Here is a 20,306-nt window from a genome sequence, read left to right as displayed (position 1 = left end):
GAAATGGAGAAGAAGTGATTACATCTCTGTAGTCGAGCTGTTTCAAAGCCGACTCCGCTGCTTCTGTGAAGAGGCGAAGCTCGTGCTGAAGCTGAGACGCTGAAGATCTCGTCGTGTTTTCCAAACTTCCTCATCATGTTCGTTCTTTTTTTCCTCCTCTGCTTGTGTGTGACAACTCTGAAGTCTTCCTCCTCTGCCTCAAACTTTGGATGAACTTTCTTTGTTTTTACAAAGGTTTCTGGGAGGCGAGAGCAAAGGCGAAATCTCTTCAGAGTTTCTTACGGGAACGGCTGCCGCCTGAGTTTTGAGGTTGCGGCATTGCACAACCATCTACGGCGGAAAGTTTCCGAGGCTTGTGTGGTTTATGGGTGAAACTGTTAAGACAGTTGTCATCTTGGCAGTTTGGATTTCAGATCGAAAACGAAGGCAGTGGTCACAATCAGCTCAGTCCAGTTTGTTTTAAAAGAGTGTGAGAAAAACATCCAGCACGTTGCTGAGAGTGTTTCTCTGTCCAATGTCCCTGTGTAACCTCTCTTATAACCTAAATCTCCATTTTACCCTTAATGATTGAAGTGGATTTCACAGAAAATATCCGAATTTCAGAATCTGTTAAACCTTCATCCTCCCTCTCAATCCCCTCAGTGATCAAACTGGAATCAACGAGGGTTTAATCTCTCAGTTGGAACAAACAGGTGTTCACACATACTGTACATACAGGCTTATGTGATGCTTGTAATGCTGCAGCTATGATTGGAAACCTTTTGTTAAACCCAAACAACAATACCGTGCATTTATATTTTTGAGGTTTTTATTTCATTCACTATGAGTTTATCCAACTAATTTGGAGAGAGTTTTATTAATTTGTTTTTTCTCCAGTCTGAAAGGTGCTTATGAAAAACCGCACAATCAAACTAAAGTAGAGCAAAAAACTCTGCCAAGGCTCAACACTCATGTGGGACTTTTTTCATCAATTTCCATGAATCATTCGACGGGAAATGAGAATGAATGCAAAATGCAAAAATACCCCAGAAAAATCCTGGATCCATGTCAGAATGTCACGTCCCTGATGTGTGGCCTGGATTCTACAGAATGACTGAATGGATGAATGTTGTTTGTTCCTGCTTTGAACACAATTTAGGGTTTGATAGATTTATTGGCAGGCTGATGTATTACAAATGCAGTGTATATGCACTGATAACATTTATTTTACAGCGTAAAAAAAATGCAGAAAAGATCTGCATTTCTAAAAACTCTATCTTTAACTACCAAATTCCTTATTATCCAATTTGGTTGTGTTTGTGTTTTGTGAAAATGGATGGTGAAACATCAAGCTCGAGTACATTTATTTGTCGTGAGGGTTTGGTAACAACATTTTAGGAGTCATTACCATTTTAAATATCTTTATTCATTTGTCTGTTTCTTTTAAAATCCATAGTGGATATAGGCTCTGATAAAACTGTCTTGAACTGAACCTTGAGAAAACCGTCATTTTATGATGTTAACCTCTCAATATCTGAAAATGCCACAAACATGTCACATCCTTGGCGCAGTGGGGTAACTGTTTGGTGAAGTAGAAGAAGAGTTTTATTTAGTCGGTTGTTATTGATCATGTTGTGAGGGTACATGTCACTTCAATGGATTTCCTTTTAGACACAAACACTTCAGAGAGAGCGCCAGCATGTTTTTATTGACCCTCTGCCTGTGTCGCTGCAGGTAAAGTACTGAACTCGGACCTGCGCCACTACCTCAGCCTGCAGTTTCAGAAGGGCTCGCTGGACCACAAGCTCCAACAGATCATCCGGGACAATCTCTACCTACGCACCATCCCCTGTAAGTACATCGCGGAGGACTGCATCAGCAACTCCTTAATTCACTGCACTCTAAAAGCTCCTTAAAGCACTAACGTACAATACAACCTGCTTTCAGTGCATATGTGTTTTTATCAGTATATATGGAAAGAATGAGGATGTTGTGTGTAAAGCGCAGCAGAAAAATCCATCCCACTGGAGGAAGCATTAATCCGTTCTCTTTGTGAGCTATGTAGGTCTTTACACACACACCACACACACTCACTGCACTCACACATTCCCGTCCTCTCACACCTGTCTGTCACACACTCCTCAAAACGCACCCACACACACACACACACACACCATAATAGCAATCCAACCAAGGACATCTCTCTAACCCCTGTGCGGCTCATTTACTCCTGTGCCGTATCAGCACCGTGATCAAAGTCATAGTCTTTCCTTAAATAACACTTGTGTTTGCTCTCCACCGCTCCGCTTCCCCTCGCTCACACAGCGGGCACATCACAAACTGTTGTTCTCTACCGAGACCAGTAATGAAGCGGTAAATAAAAAGGTTGGTGCCGCTGACGAGAGCCGTGCAGGTTCATCGATTGCAGCATACTTCTATTTAAATCAAGAATCAACTCTACAAAGCAGCTGCTGATATAATAGTCGCTAAGATTGCTGCATAAAATAGCAACAGAGTGGACCTTTTCATGATGTCCCCAGTATTTGGAGAACACCAGTAGGCTATAATTTGCTGTTACCAGGCAAACTGTAAGATGTCACTTCCTTGCAGCTGAGAGCCTGACGCTCCTCCTTATTTTAGGTTATTTATGAGCTTTAATGTCTGAAAATGAAAGCATGAAAATTACCAAAATAAAAGAGCATCAAGGCTTTTAGTGCAGTTAAGGTGCAGATCATCATGCTGGTTAAGGATTGCGTGGGTTGCAAGAATGCAGATTATTTGCTGCAGTGGTGAAAGACTTGCTGCAGTGGGAAGACTTTTTCAAGTGGACTGCATGTGTCTGCTGCCACTTTCTTATCGAGATCTCTACCTTTACACAAAGATGATTATTGATTTAAAAAGGTAAGATCATTTCTGTGGAGTTTCTTAGAAAGGGGCTTAATCTAAATTATTTTCAAAACACTGTGACTTGGGTCAAGTTGAAAGACGTGACTCTGACGCAGTGTTTGATGCAATTCTGAAACTGCAAAGTTGGATGCGTTGGCCTAAATATTTACCACGTCCTGCCGAAGACGGACTCCGCTCAGAGGAGCGCCGTAATTGAGTGTACTCAAGGTTTTAGTCATATGCAGAGCGACTGCTCCTGAGGCGATGACAGACTCTCAGGCACAGCACTGTCACAAACAAGCAGCGTCTCTGCTCTCCACACCCCCGGGGGCTGGGAGTCGCTCTGTCGTGTTCAGAGGGAACTTGCATGCACAAGTGTGAAATCTTTCAGGAAATAAGCTGCTTACCTTTCATGTATATTTAATTTCTTCATTTTTTTTTTCATTCTGCACGGATGGGAATATTCTTATTTTCCTTTTTCTTCTCGCTCTCCCTCTTTCTTTCATCATATACTTCCTGTAAGTCACATTGTGAGTTTTGCTGTTTCATGGAGTTCAACTTGAAGCTCAGCAGCACTTTAACTATCTCAGGTCAGTGGATGATGATTTTACAAAGCAACAAACAACACATATATGATTTTTCTTCAGAGAACACTTGCTCTCATACACACAGGCCTCCCTGCACAGTGTTCAGTCACTCACATTGTACACAAACCTTTGAATTAGCTACCGCTGCCAACGTGGCCTTGTATTTTTCTTCATGTTGAAAAGTCTTCGAGGTTTTACGGCCTCTAACCACCATCCATCATCGGCAGCTCGTGGGCTCCCTGCAGGGCTCTGGCTCTCTAATCCCCTGCTTGAATTACTGTCTTAATGAGCAAGAGACCCAGACTCGCACGGTGACGGCACCTCCATCATTCACTCGCTCGCTGTCACTCTCCCATCCTTCACCCTCTCTGTTTCCCCCCTCGCTCTTTCTCTGTTTCAATTACCTTTCCCTGCCTTTTTTTTTTACTGGGTTTATTCCGCTTTTCTTTCTGAATGCAGCTTTCTCTTTTGGGTACATCATCAAATCAATAACTAATGTGACCTTTGCAATCTGCTGAAATCTGTTTTTCTTATATTATGTTGTATTAACTGCACGATATAGTGCAATGTCATCCTTTTTACTTTTATTTAACATTTATGCAACCAACCTAGCATCCTTGAATTTTGTACAGTGCAATGAAAGGTTTTCTAAAATTCAAAGAGAATCCATAAGCAGGTAATAAAACAAATCAAGGGATAAACCCGGAGTTTTTGTGTTTAAATGACTCAAATATTTTAAACGAGCTGTTTGAGCTCATCCATTAATTATTTATATGTTCAATTGATCCAGAGCGGTTGTTGATTCCATATTGAGCCCTGGCATCAACCAAATGAATATAAACTGCACATACCTGTCCTTCAAAGTATTTACTATCCATCCATCCATCTATTAATCCATTATCTATCCTTCCTGTGAGGGTTGCAGGGCGAGCTGGAGCAAATCCCGCTGACATTGTGAGACATAAGCGAGTTACTGGAGAGGTCACCAGCGTAACGCAGGGCCAACATACAAGCAACCATTCACTCTCACGTTGACACCTACGGTTGATTTAGTGTCTCTGCATGTCTTTGGACTGTTGGACAAAGGAAGAGCCCAGAGGAAATGTATGCCAACACATGAAGAACATGCAGAAAGACCCCCAGATTCAAACCGGGATCCTTTTCGCTGGAAGACAACAGTGCTAACCTCGGCAGTATGTACTATATTTACAAAATACAAAGTTTGAAATTTAGCATTGTTTGGGAGTATCAACTCGGTGTGAGCACAAATAAAAAAATTTTCTCTACATGCAGGACACGAGGCAGAAAACAGGCCAAACTGACATTTAACACAGTGGAGAGCAGCAACAAGACAAGCTGCTCTTTGAGTAATGGGCTTTTCTTTTCTTTTTCACAACTCCCCAAATTCACTCTACCTCCTCTCACCGCATTTATTTTGCTCGATGGCAGCTCCAACCTCGAAACACGCAGCTCAGGCTCGACTCCTCATCTTTTAGGAGCTGTGCACCAAATAATGGACATTTTCTCATGGTTGGAAATCAATACTCGGGTAGAAGTAGACAAAACAGGTGGAGGGAGCAGCCACAAAATACAAAAAAACATTGATTGGTGTTAAATAAGCATATTTGAGGATGGAATTTACTCCCAACATGTGTGTGACAGTCACACAAACAGAGAGAGGATTAGGCGAGATGGTTTGTGTCACTGTGCCAGTGCTCCACTTTGGTTAACTACAAGCTACACTGCTGCTGCTGATCTGTGTCCCAACACCTCAGGGTCAATTCTGCTCAACCGGCAAAAGTGAAAAGTATTAGTTTGTACTTTCACGTCAGTTTAGTTCTGAATAGTTCATGTTAACAGATGAAGGACAGACAGTGACAGAGACAGAGACAGAGGGGAGCAACGTCTTTATGGTCAGTGTGTGGTAAATGCTCGAGCCTCCTTCTCTGGGTTTTTCGGGGATTGGCTCGGTCTCATCTGGATTTCTTGTGAATACCCTGTGGAGGCTCCCTAGAGCCCTGGATGGGACGAGGATTTTTCTTAGATGGCGTAGAGCCCAGGGTCACATGCAGTCCCTGGACTCCCCACTGAGATCAGAGATGGGCAGAAAGAGTTTGATCTCACGCAGACGCTCTATCTCTCTGCTACACACACTCTGTTGGCACAGGTACACATGCACAGTAATGCAGGGGCGAATCTGTGACCTTTCTACTCCGAGAGATGCTTTTACCATTTCATCAAAGATCGCTTCTTTTTGCTCCTCCTCCCTCTCTTCCACAGTTTATCGCTCCTGTATTTCAGGATGAAAGAGTAGAAGGTTGTAAATAATTTCTTGTTAAATGTTAATAGGTACAGAACGCAGCACATAAGAGTGGCACAGTGAGCCTTAGTCATTTGTTAAAAGTGTTCCCCTCTTTTCTTTCTTGCCATTTCAACAGCAAAGCCCCGAGCCATCTTTTATTTATTTATTTTTTATTTTTTTAATTCACTATGTTAAATTCATGGCCTGCCATTTCTGACTGAGTAGCTCTGATGTTTCCGTCGTGACATCCTCTCAGTCCAGGGGGTTCGAGTAAGTAGGTCTCAGCAGAGCACAGGGCCTCAGACCTCACAAGACTGGAGTGAAAATTAGTTTCAGTCCAGAGCACGTGGATTTAACCTCAGTACACAGTCTTTTTAAATTTTAACAAATAGCTTCACATTATACTTTTTGCTCAGAAGAGACGATACTGTCTTCAACAGATAAAATGTTTGTAGACAATTAATGTGCTCCAGTTTATACGGAAACATAAATGCGACTAGTTTTCTATGAATATAATGAAGTTATCCTCCTGACTACAGCCTTAATAATAAATAATAATCATGAATAACTTTTTATTAAACCTTAAATTATACATTTTATTACCTGTCGTAATAAATGCAGCGCGTCATTAAATAATTAAAAAAAAATATTACATTAAAAACAAATCAATTATAATAATGATGATGATAATAATAATAATTTTATTTGTCTAGTGTTTTTAACAATGCTCAAAGACACTTTACAGGATTTAAAAAAATAGAAAGCAGATAAAAGCGAGTAACTATAAATATTAAATATGCATCATAAGCACACATATAACACACACGTCATAATCAAACATTAAAAGGAGTTCAGACGGGTTTTGAGAAGTGTTTTGAAGGTGGAAAGTTCAGTGCAGTTTCTGATTGAGGTAAAGACTCAGGTCTGGATTACCAGAGAAAACTCTGTACTGTCATTTTTCTGTTCTGGAATCTTCATTAGTGAGTCCTGGTGCTTCTTGCCAGATTTTATGTCGGCATAGGACAGACTCCCAAGCTGTTCCCCTCTGTACGCTAAGCCAAGCTAACTGGCTGCTGGCTGAAGCTTCATATTTACTGTTCAGCAATAAGACTGGTATTGATCTTGTAATCTAATCTAACTCTGGGCGAGAAAGCAAGTGTTTCCTAAAAATGTCGAACTGTTTTTCCTATAATACTGTAGCTGCACCAAATACTGTGCACTGCTGTCTCCCCTGCAGTATTAACCAACACTGTGTGTGTATAACTTCATACGCTGACAGAAAATCTTTGGTTTCTTTGATAAAGCGTCTCTGTATACAAACTCCTCTCTTGTCTGGTTTAATTAACAGTAGTGGATGGACTGCACTCTCTCAATATACATGTTTTGTGTAAACGAGCGGGTCTCTGACAGTTTATTTGAGGGCCTATCCAAAGTGTCATTGTCTGCACTGCAAAGGAAATTACAAGGAGGTGTTACAAAGTTCTGCTTTAAAGGATTTGCTGCTTTCACTCAGCTGTACCCTCAAAGCTCAGCGAGCCCTCATTATATTGTGTGCGACTGATCCACAATCGGAGGCTTATGGTATATATCGGTGTGACACTCAGGATGATGACTCAGGGAGATACTTGGCAGGTACATAACTGTGGCTCAAGTAATTGGGCTACAGGGGACATTTTTTATGGACCAAAGCCAGAGCCGGCAGGCAGACAAGTTGGTAATGAGAAGCAGCAGTGGCTGGCGTCCTCACACACGATGCAGTGTCAACTGCTTTTGGTGACACAGACTGTGGTATCAAGGCGTTCTGTGGAAGGAAGCCACTCTGATGGTTTTTGGTTTTTTTAAAATGATTTTACTCCTGTGCTCGGGTGCAGGGGAACTGTCACAGGCCAATTAGGGAGAACATGTAATGGTGGAAAAACAAAAGGGAATGGCAACATAAAGTTATTTAATAGGCCATTGGGCTATCACCTTCTGCGGAGCGGTTTCACTGCTAATTGGCGCGGACTCTACAAGTGTCAGGAAATCCGGCTCGGGGATGCATTAATACATTTCCAGAGATTCCATCGTAGTTGTATCAAAAATTGACCATTTACGGTTGTCTGACGATGCAACAGGCAAACAGATAAACAGATGTCTTTAATGGTTTAAAGAAGACAGCATACTTCTGCCAAAGCGGTGGGACAGTCTCTCAGTACAGCGTGTACTTCCACAGCCGAACAGTCCCAGTGTGTAGAATTTTGTGATATCTAGTGTTGAAGTTGCATGTTGCAGCTGAACACCCCTCACCCTCTCCTTCCAAACATGAAAAAGAACCTGTGGTAGCCATTAATTGTCATAAAAACTCAAAAGGTGTTTAGTTTGTTCAGTCTGGATTAATGTAAAAAACATGGCGGCCTCCGTAGAGAGGGTCCCCTCCATGTAAATATATACTAGTGAAAACATCTTGAGGATTATTCTACATGAAATATCTGCCAGTAGTTCTGTTTCACCTAAATCTTACACACTGGACCTTTAAAGGAAGCGGCAAAGATTCATAGATCCGCCCCTGATACAGATCCCCACTGAACCTGAACAGGTTCACAAAAAAAACCAAAACAAATGAACGGAGGATAAAACACAACCTTCTCTGATGAAATAAATTGTTAGAAGAAATGCAAGGAAACAATTATCAAAGAAACTGCAACCGTCTTTGTAATAACACAATTCCTCCACATGGATGGACGGATGAATGACTCTGCTGCTGTTCAGGTACACTGAGGATCTCATTGCCTGAATGTGTGATAGAATATTTAATCATTAAACTCTGATCCTGATACACTATTTGCTTCTGACTCATCTCACAGTAAGACTGCCTGGCCTCAGTTGTTATTGTGGGGTTTGTTCTGTGTCTGCAGCCTCCTGTGCTGCTACTGCTGCTACTGCTGCCGCCGTGCTCCTGCTCTGATTTCCTCTGACATTGAAATAGGGTTGATCTGAGATTTTAAATTGCCTGTTTTTCTGAATATAAATTACTATTTACGTTAGCCGCTGCCATCGACCGATGGTCTGCCCGGGTTGTTTCAACGACTTCCTCGTATGCTCACACCCCTCTGTCCTCCCCATGACCCTGAAAAAGATTCACCAGGCCCAGTGAATGGATGTATTTGCTCCATAACCATGGGTGACAGTAAATTTAGGTGACAGAGATTGCTGTGGAATGTGGCTCAGATGATTGGTTCGTGCTGTGGGCTTTGTTCAGCCTCCCTGTGCAATAAATAACTGCTGCTGTCCCTCCTGTCCAGCTGCGGTTATTTCTATGGAGTTTACAAGTTTGGTGGCGCACCACCTAATTAGCCTTGAGTGCAATCGTGGCAGGGCCCTACTTACTTATTCATGGAATACGGTTTACATAATCTTCATGCTAATGCAATCATTTGGTGTCCATTTGTGCCTGGTGGATATTCATCCTGGGAGGAAGAGAACTCCCATCAGTGTTGAAATAGACTGTGGCTTCACCGCAGGAGCAGAATCTGCACTCAGAATGGCCTCGTGTCATTTGCATTGACTCTTTGCTTCATGGGACTGAGTGAAACTCATCCGCACCAGGAGGTCACACAACACGCTGCTTTCATCGCGTTTCATATCCCTAATTTACCTCAACTGTTTTCTTCATTTGATCTGTTGCCATCCAGAACCTCGCAATCATAACTTGTTAATGCAGTTACTCGTATGGATTCAATTAATTACGCCCGCCATCTTTGCTCTGCAAGCCGATGTCAATTATTCATGATTCACAGGATACCACCAAGTTCTTTTTTGAGATTTTGTCCCCGAAATGTAACATCCACCCATTTTGTCTTGCACAAAGACAAATTATTAAGATATCGTTACAAAGTGAATCCTCTGCACGAAGCAATCAAACTTGTTGTACAGGTTAGTGCAGCTCATAGTGCAGCTCAAAGTGCTTCACAAAATTAATAAAAATCAAAACAATACAAGATCTGAAATATATATTTAGCAGATAGAAAAAACACCCTGTTAGCCAGTCAGCTCTTTTTTCCTTCCACTGTTAGTCTCATTCACTCGAAATAGGTCACGATTAAACCTTGTCGTTTAATGCGTAACATAAATTATCTTAATATGTTACCTTATTCATGAACTTGAACATCGGCACTGTTCCCATGATCCTTCACTGCTTCAAGACACCATCAAACTAGGTATTTTGCCATTGTTCGATTTGAGAGACCCCTAGTGGCCAAAGTTACATTTTGTACATTTAAAGACTTTCTCAAACTACTGAAGTAAAACTTTTTATTAACAAGTTCAGCAGTCAAACTCGTTATGTCTCACATCTCATTGCTAAATCGAAAGACCAGTATGTTCAATAATGAACTGGAGCTTAATGGTTGTATTTTGCTTTTTTTTTTCCAAGATTAAGATTGAGATTAACTTTATTGTCCCACAGTGGGAAATTTGTCTTGGGCTCTTCATCTATGCTGCAGCCATTAATAATACAAATTGGCATACACACCTGCGTCATAAAAGATAAATAAATGAAATCCAATTTAAAAAGTATAAAAATAAATAAAGCACTGAAGCAGCAGCACGAGGCAGCCCGGGGTCACAGCAGAGCGGTGCCACCTGATGTGTGAAAAATGTGGAAAACCTTGTACCTGTTTGTATCTCACTTGATGGATTGAGAGAAACATTCTAAAAGCACAGCGCAATGCAACATCATTAGTCTGTTGCCTTGCATAGAATCTCTAAAGTTTCTACCTCTATCTTTTTTAACTTATTACTTATTGGTTGCTTATTGTTTATTCAGTTGTCTTTTCTTTTTTTTCTTCTTCCAGGCACCACACGGCTTCCTCGAGATGGGGAGGTGCCAGGAGTGGACTACAACTTCATCAGTGTTGGAGACTTCAGGATCCTGGAGGAGAGTGGACTTCTCCTGGAGAGTGGGACCTATGATGGTAGTTATCACCTCAGTGTTGATGTTATAAGAAACCTGTGTGTGTGGCTGATTCACACTGACAGCTCTCTGTAATGGAGTGAAAACTCAATATTCACAGTCATCGTGACTTGCAGCCTCCCTTTATGAAATGTGACGTGGGGGACAAAATGTATTGATCGGTGAAACCTGATTAAAGACTTGTTGGAAGTCACAGTCAGATTAGCAGCAGTACTTGAGATAAACTCCACCGTTCAGATTATCTCTGTGTGTAGAATGGGCGGCTGAGAGATTTAAATATAACTGTTTACAGTAAAGTCTCAAGTTTTCTAGAGTAATTCAAAATTAGGGGTTTACAGGTAATCTGTAATCACTTTGGTGGGACTTGAAAACATCTTTGTATCCCAGTACCAGAATTGGCATGACTATAATTTATATATTATAATTTAATACCTTAACATAAAGTGGTATGTCAATGCCAAAACAATGACCAAGTGAAGTATCTTTACTTCAAAAATACTGTAATGATCCAGGGGAGGGAATTGTTTTTTTTTTTTACAATCACTCAAGCAAAATACAAATAGACCAAGATAATATCAATAAATAGAAATACTAAATATAGGTGCTAGTGATAGTAATACATTGCAGCAAATGGAGGATGTACTCATCACTTAAGAAAAAGCTATTGTGAATAATTTATGTGTGAATTCAACACACACGAACACATGTAAAGCGTGTCTTTACATTTACTTGCACACTCATACTTGTTTACTCATGTCCTGTAAGAATAGTTTATCCTGGTTTCATGAGTCTGTGTCAGCACCTCTTTGTCCGTTCTTGACTACAGACGACAGTAAGTATTCACACCGTACTGTGTGAGCATGCAAGCAGCTGTAGCACCTGATGGTGACCTTATGTAAACCAGTCAACCTGCTGATCCCACCGGCTGGCTGCACAGTCACACATCAGGAGGTCCCACTTGTGTTCTTACTCTCAAGTCATGCTTTATTCATGGTATAAACCAGCCTCCTCCTTTTCCTCTCCCTCTTTCCTCTCACAGCCACAACAACCACTAAGAATTGGCTCGAAACAAGAATCCAGACTTGAACCTTCAGAGCAGTTTAAAGTACAACCAACCCCTCTTAGTACCTCACTTATCTCACATAAAGTGACATAAGGCGAGATTCGCTCTCAGCTGTGCTCGGGCTCCCGTTACAGGTGGGATGTGTAATTCACTGTTGTAAATACGAGCTGCACACATGGGCATTTGAAGTTGATGGAGAAGAAATCTCTAAAGAACCATGTCGTCTGACAAGGGTTTTGGGACCTGGCAGTAAACGTTAAAACAGAGCACTCAAATCACTGACTAAACCTCTATTGGAATGGGTTTACCTGACTTCTGATGATTCAGACTTCACTCACACATCCCAATGTCAAGCGAGCAGAACTGCACATCCTGGCCTCATTTCTCTCCCATGATTGAAATAGGCTCCAGAACTCACTCTTGTTTTTTTTTTCCTACTCTTTTCCTTTTCTTCTTCTTCGTTCTTCCAACAATGTCCTCCTCGTTCGTTTTGGTGGCTCTGCCGTGACGTCCACACTGAGAATGACAAGCTAGCTGTCTCTTATAGCTCTGGCGCACTTTGAAATCTTCAAGTGTGGTACACAAGAGTTACATAGTGCTGTTTCAGGCATCCAGGGGGCGCTGTGGGAAAAGACAGACACGCCACTCTCCCTATTATAAGTTTGTGTACCATCAAAAATTATTTTGAATCTCTAATTCCAAGGTATAAAAACCCTAGTGTTGCTTTGAAAACTGATTTTTTGATTTTTGACAGCAAGTAGCTGCAGTAAATATCTTCCTTGGAAGAAGTTTACATAATGAGCGATGTTCTAGCAACAGAGCGGCCACATGTTTACAATTTCTTACACCTTATGCCACAGGGAAACATAAGCCCTTGCCCTGCATTCTGAGGTCTCTGAAACTCAGACAGCCGCAGTGTATTTGTGTCACGAGAGGATTTCTCTTACTTTGCTCAATGATTATGGCAATAATATGATAAACTTACTGCTCTCTTTAAGCTCATTCTTTCTCACAGCAAATCCGAGCCGCTGTGAAATGGGAGAGGATTTTACTAAATGTTTGAGGGGCAAGCTCTGGTCGTGTGAATGGACCTTCTCTGCGCCGTTCTCCCCGTTCCCATTCAGCTGCATCTCATGCTTCCTGTATGATGGAGAATTAAAAGATAAAGTCAAATCCTCATTCAGAGAGAAAGCGCCTTAAGGCTGAGAGCAGCTCTGGGTGCGCACAAGTGTGTTGCTGCCTCTGTGTATCTGTGGAAGTTTTGTGTGTGTGTGGGTGGTGAAGTGCACATTTTGATGAGTGTGATGGGCCTGTTGAGGCAGGTTCTCCCAACAGTCCCTGATTCCTGTGATAAGGTGCCAGCCCTCTTGCCCTCTTCTTTGTTGCACAGTGCTGATGACATTGGATGCAACACGTGCACAGGAACACACATATATGGACACACAATCATACATCCGCGCTCACAAAATAAATCCTGTCCTTCCTTGTGTCCTTCGGGGCTCATCTAAGAACACGAAGATCAAGTTTCAAGAGCTGCCAAGTCGCCCACAAGCTCTTCTGAGCTGAAGCCAGGCAGGATTTACACCTATATAGAGAGGTTGACTATGGCAGAGAGCAGAGCAAACTGAGGAAGAGCATATAACAGAGAGAGAGAGTGTTGATAAAGATTCTTTCTGAGCTCCTCAGTTCCCAATGGAAACCTCCTTTCCAGTGGAAGCAGGGCTGCTTTGGCTGCACGCAGCTGTGTGGATTAGCTTCTCAAAAGTTGGAAGGTTTCAGTCTACCATCCCTGCGAGAGAGCTGAGCATTCTGATAGTGCTCCCCTCCCCTCCACTCCACTTCTTCAGAAACCCAGTCAGCACTCTAGCGCTCCATGGCTGTACTGTGGCAGCGTGTTGATCTCTCAGCAATACAGTGAACTCAAAGAGGAGCTGGAAGTAATCGGATGGAGGAATGGGATTAACTCCATTGAGTTGTGCTTCGAATGCAGCCTTTTCTTTTCTTTGAGAAAATGAAAATAAACAAGGGCAGGCGTCATGCCGTCCTGGTCACATGAGCTGTATTTCATCTGTGTGGAGCTCATGAATTACCCTCAGTTTATAAGTGCACAGTAAGTGAGCTGTGCTCACGGTAGCAAGCTAATGGGATTCTTAGCTAATCATAATGGTCTCTCTAATAGTCCCAAATGACTTGCCTTAATGCTCATTATGTTAATGCTTCATGTACAGTTTTTCTCTCCTCTGAAAATATTTTATGGGCATCATTTAATGTATTGCACAGTTTCAACTTAAACACTCTCTCTTCGACTCTTTACTAAATGATCCTGTCATTCATGACCCTGTTAGTCTCCCTGACATACCCAGCCAGGCAAGACTGTGTATGTGGCTCCAGGCGGCTCCATGATTGGTAAGGTACATCCAGGCTGCTCCATGGTGGTCCACAGGGTCCGAGGTTGCCGGCCAAGCAGACATCATCCATCTGCGCCCAGCGCTGACAGCGAGTCTCTCTGGACTTTAGGTCCCTTCTCTGTCTCAGTGCCTCCCAGGTTCAGGTTGGGTCACTCTTTCAGAGCTGCACAGATCAACCGGACAAGAACTGAACAGTCCAGTGCAGTGAAGTGCGAGACTGGAGGGGCAGCTGCCAGGAAAACTCAGGGAAGACACAATTCTACCAAATCAACTTTAAATTCAAACCTGGTATTTTTGGATCCCCTTTGTGATCATGAGTTTGATTTTAACGAGGAAAGAAAACTGACATGGAGATTATATTGGGTGTGAATGCGAGGGTATATGATTCACTCATTAGTGGTGATGTGTTGATACTGGGTGGATGCCTTGTATGGCTGTGCAACTGCCTGCTCACAATCTTGGCATGATGAAAGATAGCTCGTGACCTTGAGCAGCATATGCATAGTGTCCTTGACAACAGGAGTCCTTTCATTACTACTAGCTGATTTCACCACCATGAAATTGCTCGCACGCACTTTGAAAGAGGAGGCTCACTCTTCCTGGCTCATCAACCCTGTGACACAAGAAGCACAAGTAATGTCTGAAGAGCTCCTCCGCTCATCAGCTTATGAGGCTTCCCTCCATTTGTAACGGCAAATAGTGCCACAAATCTCCACTGACACGCTGCTTTCACACACACACACATACACACACAGACACACCTCTACATCTGCAACACACATTTATTAGGGGCCAGGAGACGTGTTTGTAAGTAATTAATCACAGAGGTATAGCGTCTGGCTGATGAATGTCAACGTGCAGCAGGAGACGGGCATAGATTAGCCAGCAAACCCAATCTCTCTCTGCTATCGCCGTGCCGCCCCATGTTAATGAAGACATCTCTGACAAATGCGGATGAGTGTCGCTTCATAAACAGTCAAGTCAAGTGACAAGGGGGGAGGGGCCGGCTTTCATCCGGCCTCTTCCTCCTCAACGTTTCCGCTGCTTTGAGGAAGATGAGCGTAGCTGCATTAACCCAGTTCGCTGTGCATTGTGTTGTCGTCACGCCCGAGGAGATGAGGCCAGGCATCGAGATGGGCTCGCATACCCCCCTCCCCTAAAAAGCTGCTGTGGTGTTACTGTATCGTGCCGTAAAGCTTTCGGAATGACTCTGATGTTTCCTTGGAGCCCTCTGTTCTTCCTGGCACGCATGCTGTTGTCAGCTTTCCCTCTTTGTGTCGAGCTATAAAAAGATCTGAGCCGATAAATGTTGCTCTTTTACAGTCGGAGCATTTGTGATGTCTGCATGATCATGCTTAAGTACATCAAAGGTTTCATAATACCATGGTCCCGCAGACAGCTGGGTCCAAAATGAAAATAAGATCAAGTTTATGGAGGCTAATTAATTTGCTGAAAATCCCCATTTCCCAGTGGCACCTCTCCCTATTCTTTAATTAATCTAATTATAAATCGTGATTTCGCTGAGTATGCTCCATCTGATGAGCGCACATTGTAAGAGCCTGGTAAATATTTGACCTTATACACATTAAATGCAAAAACGTTAATTTGATATTATTGCACGAGCACGTCTGACAGAGGAGCATTTACCAAACAAACAATCTTAGAGATATATATTAGCATGCATATTATGTATAATCCTAATAGGGGTTTTCTTCTGTGACTAAATTGAGTTTCACATACTGCTCACCAGCCATATATGAATCACTCCATGAGCTAAACGAGCAAATCATTTAACAGACTTTTATACCCACACCCCTCCTCTCCTACTCCCTTCCTCTTCCTCCTCTTCCCCCCTCGTCTCTCTCTCTCTGTTGTTATCTAACAGAATAATTATTATCTATCGCACAAGGTTTTTTTGTCTTAGGGAGAAAAAGAAAGCAAGCAGAGAGATAGATAATTGCTGTATTCAATGATCAGTGTAATTAGTTGCAGGCTAATTCCAAGTGAAGTGATTTTAATGTTACATGAGTCATGACAGGCCTGTGGTGCGGTTATCAATAGAAAACAAAGCAGGGGTTTAAGAGACATGGAAGTCATGCAGAGGAATCAGACCTATGAAGGCATGAAAATAGTCATGAGTGCCGGTTGTGTCATTTAGAGAATTCAGTTTTGCTTTGAATCAGGTGAATTGGAGTCATGTTAGATACGGTGGACAATCTCTCTGACTGCGTCTTCTTCAAATATAAACAGTACAGTTTATGCCTTTAGGCGGTTGTCTGTCAGTCTGTCCCTTTCTTGTGAATATGATATTTCGTGAACACCTTGAGGGAATTTCTTTGAATTTGGTTCAAACGTTCAGTTGGACTCAAGGTGGTCAACTTTGAAAAGGTCAAGGGACATTTTTTGCATTGTGAACGTGATCTCTCAATGTGTCACGGTCACATTGGCCTAACAAACCCTATTGATGAGGCGTTCATGCGTTCATGAGGCTCGTGAACGCATTATCATATGAACGCCTCAATAGAATTCTTTCAAATATAGTAAAAATTTTCAGTTTGACTGAAAAATGTGTTTAATAGGTTTGAGTGATCAACGGTCAAAGTCATCGTAACCTCACAAAACATGTTTTTGCCTCTTGATGATGAATCTCAAATCTGCCTTAAAAGAATTTCTTCAAATTGTGACCAGTTGTCATTTGGACACGAGGATGAACTGATTAGAATTCAGAGGTCAAAGGTCAAAGGTTACATTGACCTCATGTGTGTCTGGAAAAAAAATGTATGTGGAGTCATACAACCGTAGGGTGGTAATTCTAGTTCTCAAATGATCTGCACTTTTCTTTTCTGGGCCTCACTCTCTCTCATTCTTTTTCTCTTTCTCTTCCTCTCTCCATCTTTTGCTCTCCAAGGTAACTACTATGGGACCCCCAAACCTCCAGCTGAGCCCAACCTGGTGCAGCCTGACCTGGTGGATCAGGTGCTGTTTGATGAAGACTACGTTGGTGACGTTCCCAGAAAACGCACCACCTCAGTTAGCAAGATGGACAGAAAGGACAGCGCAGTCCCTGAGGAAGAAGACGATGACGACAGGCCACCGCTAGTCAATGGATTGCCCGGTCAGTAAACGACAAAATGTCATGTTAAATAACAGAATTTCTCCCTTGCTCTCTTTGTCCTTTGGTTGTGGCATTGTCATGTCAGGTCACTGTCACTGTCTGTTTCTCTTGTGAGACATAAAGACTTGTGGACCGTCTACGGTTTGATGTGTTTGAGGACACCTCTGTAAATCTCAACACGTAACATAAAAGAGCACTAAAAGATTGTTTCACCTTGACCTTCTGAGCAGATTGATGATCTCTCTTAAACACTTGTCCCATCCACTTATCATTTATGTGTCAGTCAAGGTTGTGCTGTTTTGTGGACCCAGATCAAATGTTTTTTTACACTATTATTCTTTATTAGGTGCCAGAAGAGGGAGATTTGTTACACGTGAAATGTATCTTTTGGTCAAAGCTTTTTAAAAGTCAGTTGAAAATACTTTTTGTGCTTAAGTTTTAACCTGAGACTGAAATGGTTTGAAATGCAATAATATTTAAAGGACCAGTTCACTCAAAATATCACTCAAATAACTGTTGATATCAACCTGTGATGATAATCTGAAGATTTTTACATAATTTTATTTTTTATCTCAGAGAGTTTTGTTTGTGGTGCTCACAGCAGAGATTTCTCTTCTGAAATGGAACTGAGAAAAAGTCACAACCAGTCCAAGGATACTGGAACAGGACCTGACTAACGAGAACAAATCTAATTCTTTTCTCATTGTTCCCAGTTAACCATAGAAATCACTCATAGGTTGTAGACATGTTGACACATAGACCTGATGCAATATATCAGAAATCACTGGTCTTACTTTTTTGCCCTTGCTGTTTCTCATTTTTAGTATTTTTCTGCAACCAAGAGTAGACGATCTTCTTCCTGTTTACACCGGCATGCCCAGTGGTCATTTGATATGCATTTTCAGGTGTGTTATTATGGACATAGAAAACCTCTCATCTCATCTGGACCGAGATCTTGAAATTAAAATATTTAAATGTAAGTTTAGCGCTTGTTATCTCTGAGGTGACAGTTTTGACTCACATTTTCTAATGTGATATTTACACTGTCAAGAAGCATTCCACTTGCAATGCTGTTACTGTTACCAGCTCACATACAGTAGCACAGATCACCTTGAGAAAGTCTGATCCACGGAGCAGGACACAGTGAATGTGATCAATCAGAACAACCCCCTAATCTCTGAGGAGCATATCTGTCCTTAATGCTCACAACTGTGCACCAGAAATAGGCTGCACACAGTGCACCATATCTGGGTTTCTTTACAAAGAGAGCGGGGGTTGAAATTTAGGCAACTCAAGGCAGATTTTTTCTCCTTTTTTTTAACATAATGAAACACAGTTTTGACAGTCAAGGCTTAGACACTGCTTGCTCAGCTGCACAAAGGATTCGCAGAAATCCAAAGTCTGTTTACCCAACTGCTCTGTCATATTGAAATCAAACAAAAAAGTGATGCCCAGACATCCAGGAGTTCTTTTTATGGAAGGAAACCGGTCACAAATGACTACTCTGCTACAGCCCACAGCTGTGGCAGGGAAGTCTCAGACTGGCCATAGATGGACAGAGTTTACGGTCGAATGAAAAAAGAGGTTAATGGAAAATGTGAGCTGTAAGTCTCTAGACTGCAGCTTGCCTCATCTTTCGCTTAGAGTGTCCTTATCACCCCCCCACCACCACCACCACCACCACCACCCTCCGACCCTCCACCCGCAGTCCCTCTATAACCCATCTGTGTCTAACGTGAAGTGGGCCCTCACCCTGCAGTGAACCTTACAGAAGACCTCAGATCTCCTTAAGGCAATGCCCCCGGGCTGCTTCTCCTAGTGTTTACACGGCTGCCGCACAGTGTCTTCAAACACACTGTGTGTATTCCTTCTGTGTGTTTGTTGTGTCTTTAAATATGGAGAGCGCTGTTTTTAATCAGAAAAGCAAAGTTAAGAAAAAAGAAAGAAAGAAAGAGTTTTAGAGAGTAACATGTTGATGCTGCCGAGGGGCTGCGTGCTTTAATTTAGAACAATTTCATACACAATGTAAAATTCAGGTGGAATGATGTTTAGGAAATGCATCCCCCAGAAAAGCTTTTTTCTAAAGCGTGCATGACATCTTTTGGCTTTGTCCTCTGTTGTGAGGAGGTTAGCTTCACATAAAAAGAAAAGGATGAAAAGCCCTCGTGTTTCATCCCTTTATAACCATCTTCTGAGGGAAGGCATGAAGTGCTAAGTGAATTAGAGGGGCCTTTGTTGTGCGCTTCATGTTCGTCGTAGCGCAGTTCCTCATTAAAGGGGAGTGACTACAGACGCAGCGGAATATATTGTATGTGAAAAGCAGCAGTATAATATTATCATAAAGAAACCGCCCCGGGGGGTTCAAATGGCCCTTTTTATAATATGAATCCCTGCCTTCATCATCACAGCCTGCAGGGAATGAACACACATACACATAGGCCAGAGCATTAACACAGTGTGCACATGCAAATGCACAACATCGCTTTGGCGAAGACACACGCACCATCACTCACATGTAAATGCTGTGAGTGACATCAGCCCTCGCCCGCCTGCCCTCGCGAGCAGGAAACAGAGGGGCAGAGGTGTGCACACAGCCTAACCTTCTGCCCCGTTCTGCTTCTAATCTGTTCTTCCTCTCCTCCTATCACAGAGCTCAAAGAGAGGGCGGACTGGAGGAAAGCGGTGCCCAGCTATACCCAGTCCAGTAGCTCCATGGACTTCCGCACATGGAGCTCTCTTCCCCGTGATGACAGCCTGGAGCCGCTGCCCCTTAACTGGGAGATGGCTTACACTGAGACCGGCATGGTCTACTTCATAGAGTAAGTGCAACCCATGGGTCATGTGCTGAAACAAGCATTTTTGATAATCTGTTATTATATTTGATAGAATTGGATCAAATAAAAATGTCAGGTGTATATATGAGACATTCAAATAGTAAAGGTGTTTAAAAATAGAATTGTCTGCGGAGCCAAACACTATTAAAAATCAGTGAGGTACAACGTTGCACTGGTTGAA

The 20,306-nt window shown here is 42.3% G+C and overlaps 1 protein-coding gene across 2 annotated transcripts in view; it reads left to right on the top strand.

The window, feature by feature from the left end:
• The window catches only part of LOC109635510 (membrane-associated guanylate kinase, WW and PDZ domain-containing protein 3), a 130,826-nt gene that overhangs the window by 82,036 nt on the left and 28,484 nt on the right, over window positions 1-20,306 (top strand). For both annotated transcript variants that reach the window (XM_020096720.2, XM_069533617.1), the window contains exons 2-5: window positions 1,714-1,830; window positions 10,587-10,706; window positions 17,085-17,291; window positions 19,942-20,110. In XM_020096720.2, the coding sequence (XP_019952279.2) occupies window positions 1,714-1,830; window positions 10,587-10,706; window positions 17,085-17,291; window positions 19,942-20,110 (613 nt within the window). The remainder of the gene's footprint in view (window positions 1-1,713; window positions 1,831-10,586; window positions 10,707-17,084; window positions 17,292-19,941; window positions 20,111-20,306) is intronic.

The sequence above is a fragment of the Paralichthys olivaceus genome, chromosome 2 (genome assembly GCF_024713975.1).
Source record: "Paralichthys olivaceus isolate ysfri-2021 chromosome 2, ASM2471397v2, whole genome shotgun sequence".
In the NCBI taxonomy this organism is placed as follows: Eukaryota; Metazoa; Chordata; class Actinopteri; order Pleuronectiformes; family Paralichthyidae; genus Paralichthys; species Paralichthys olivaceus.
The sequence above is the reverse complement of the archived record's forward strand: the minus strand, read 5'-3'. Positions and strand labels throughout refer to the sequence as shown.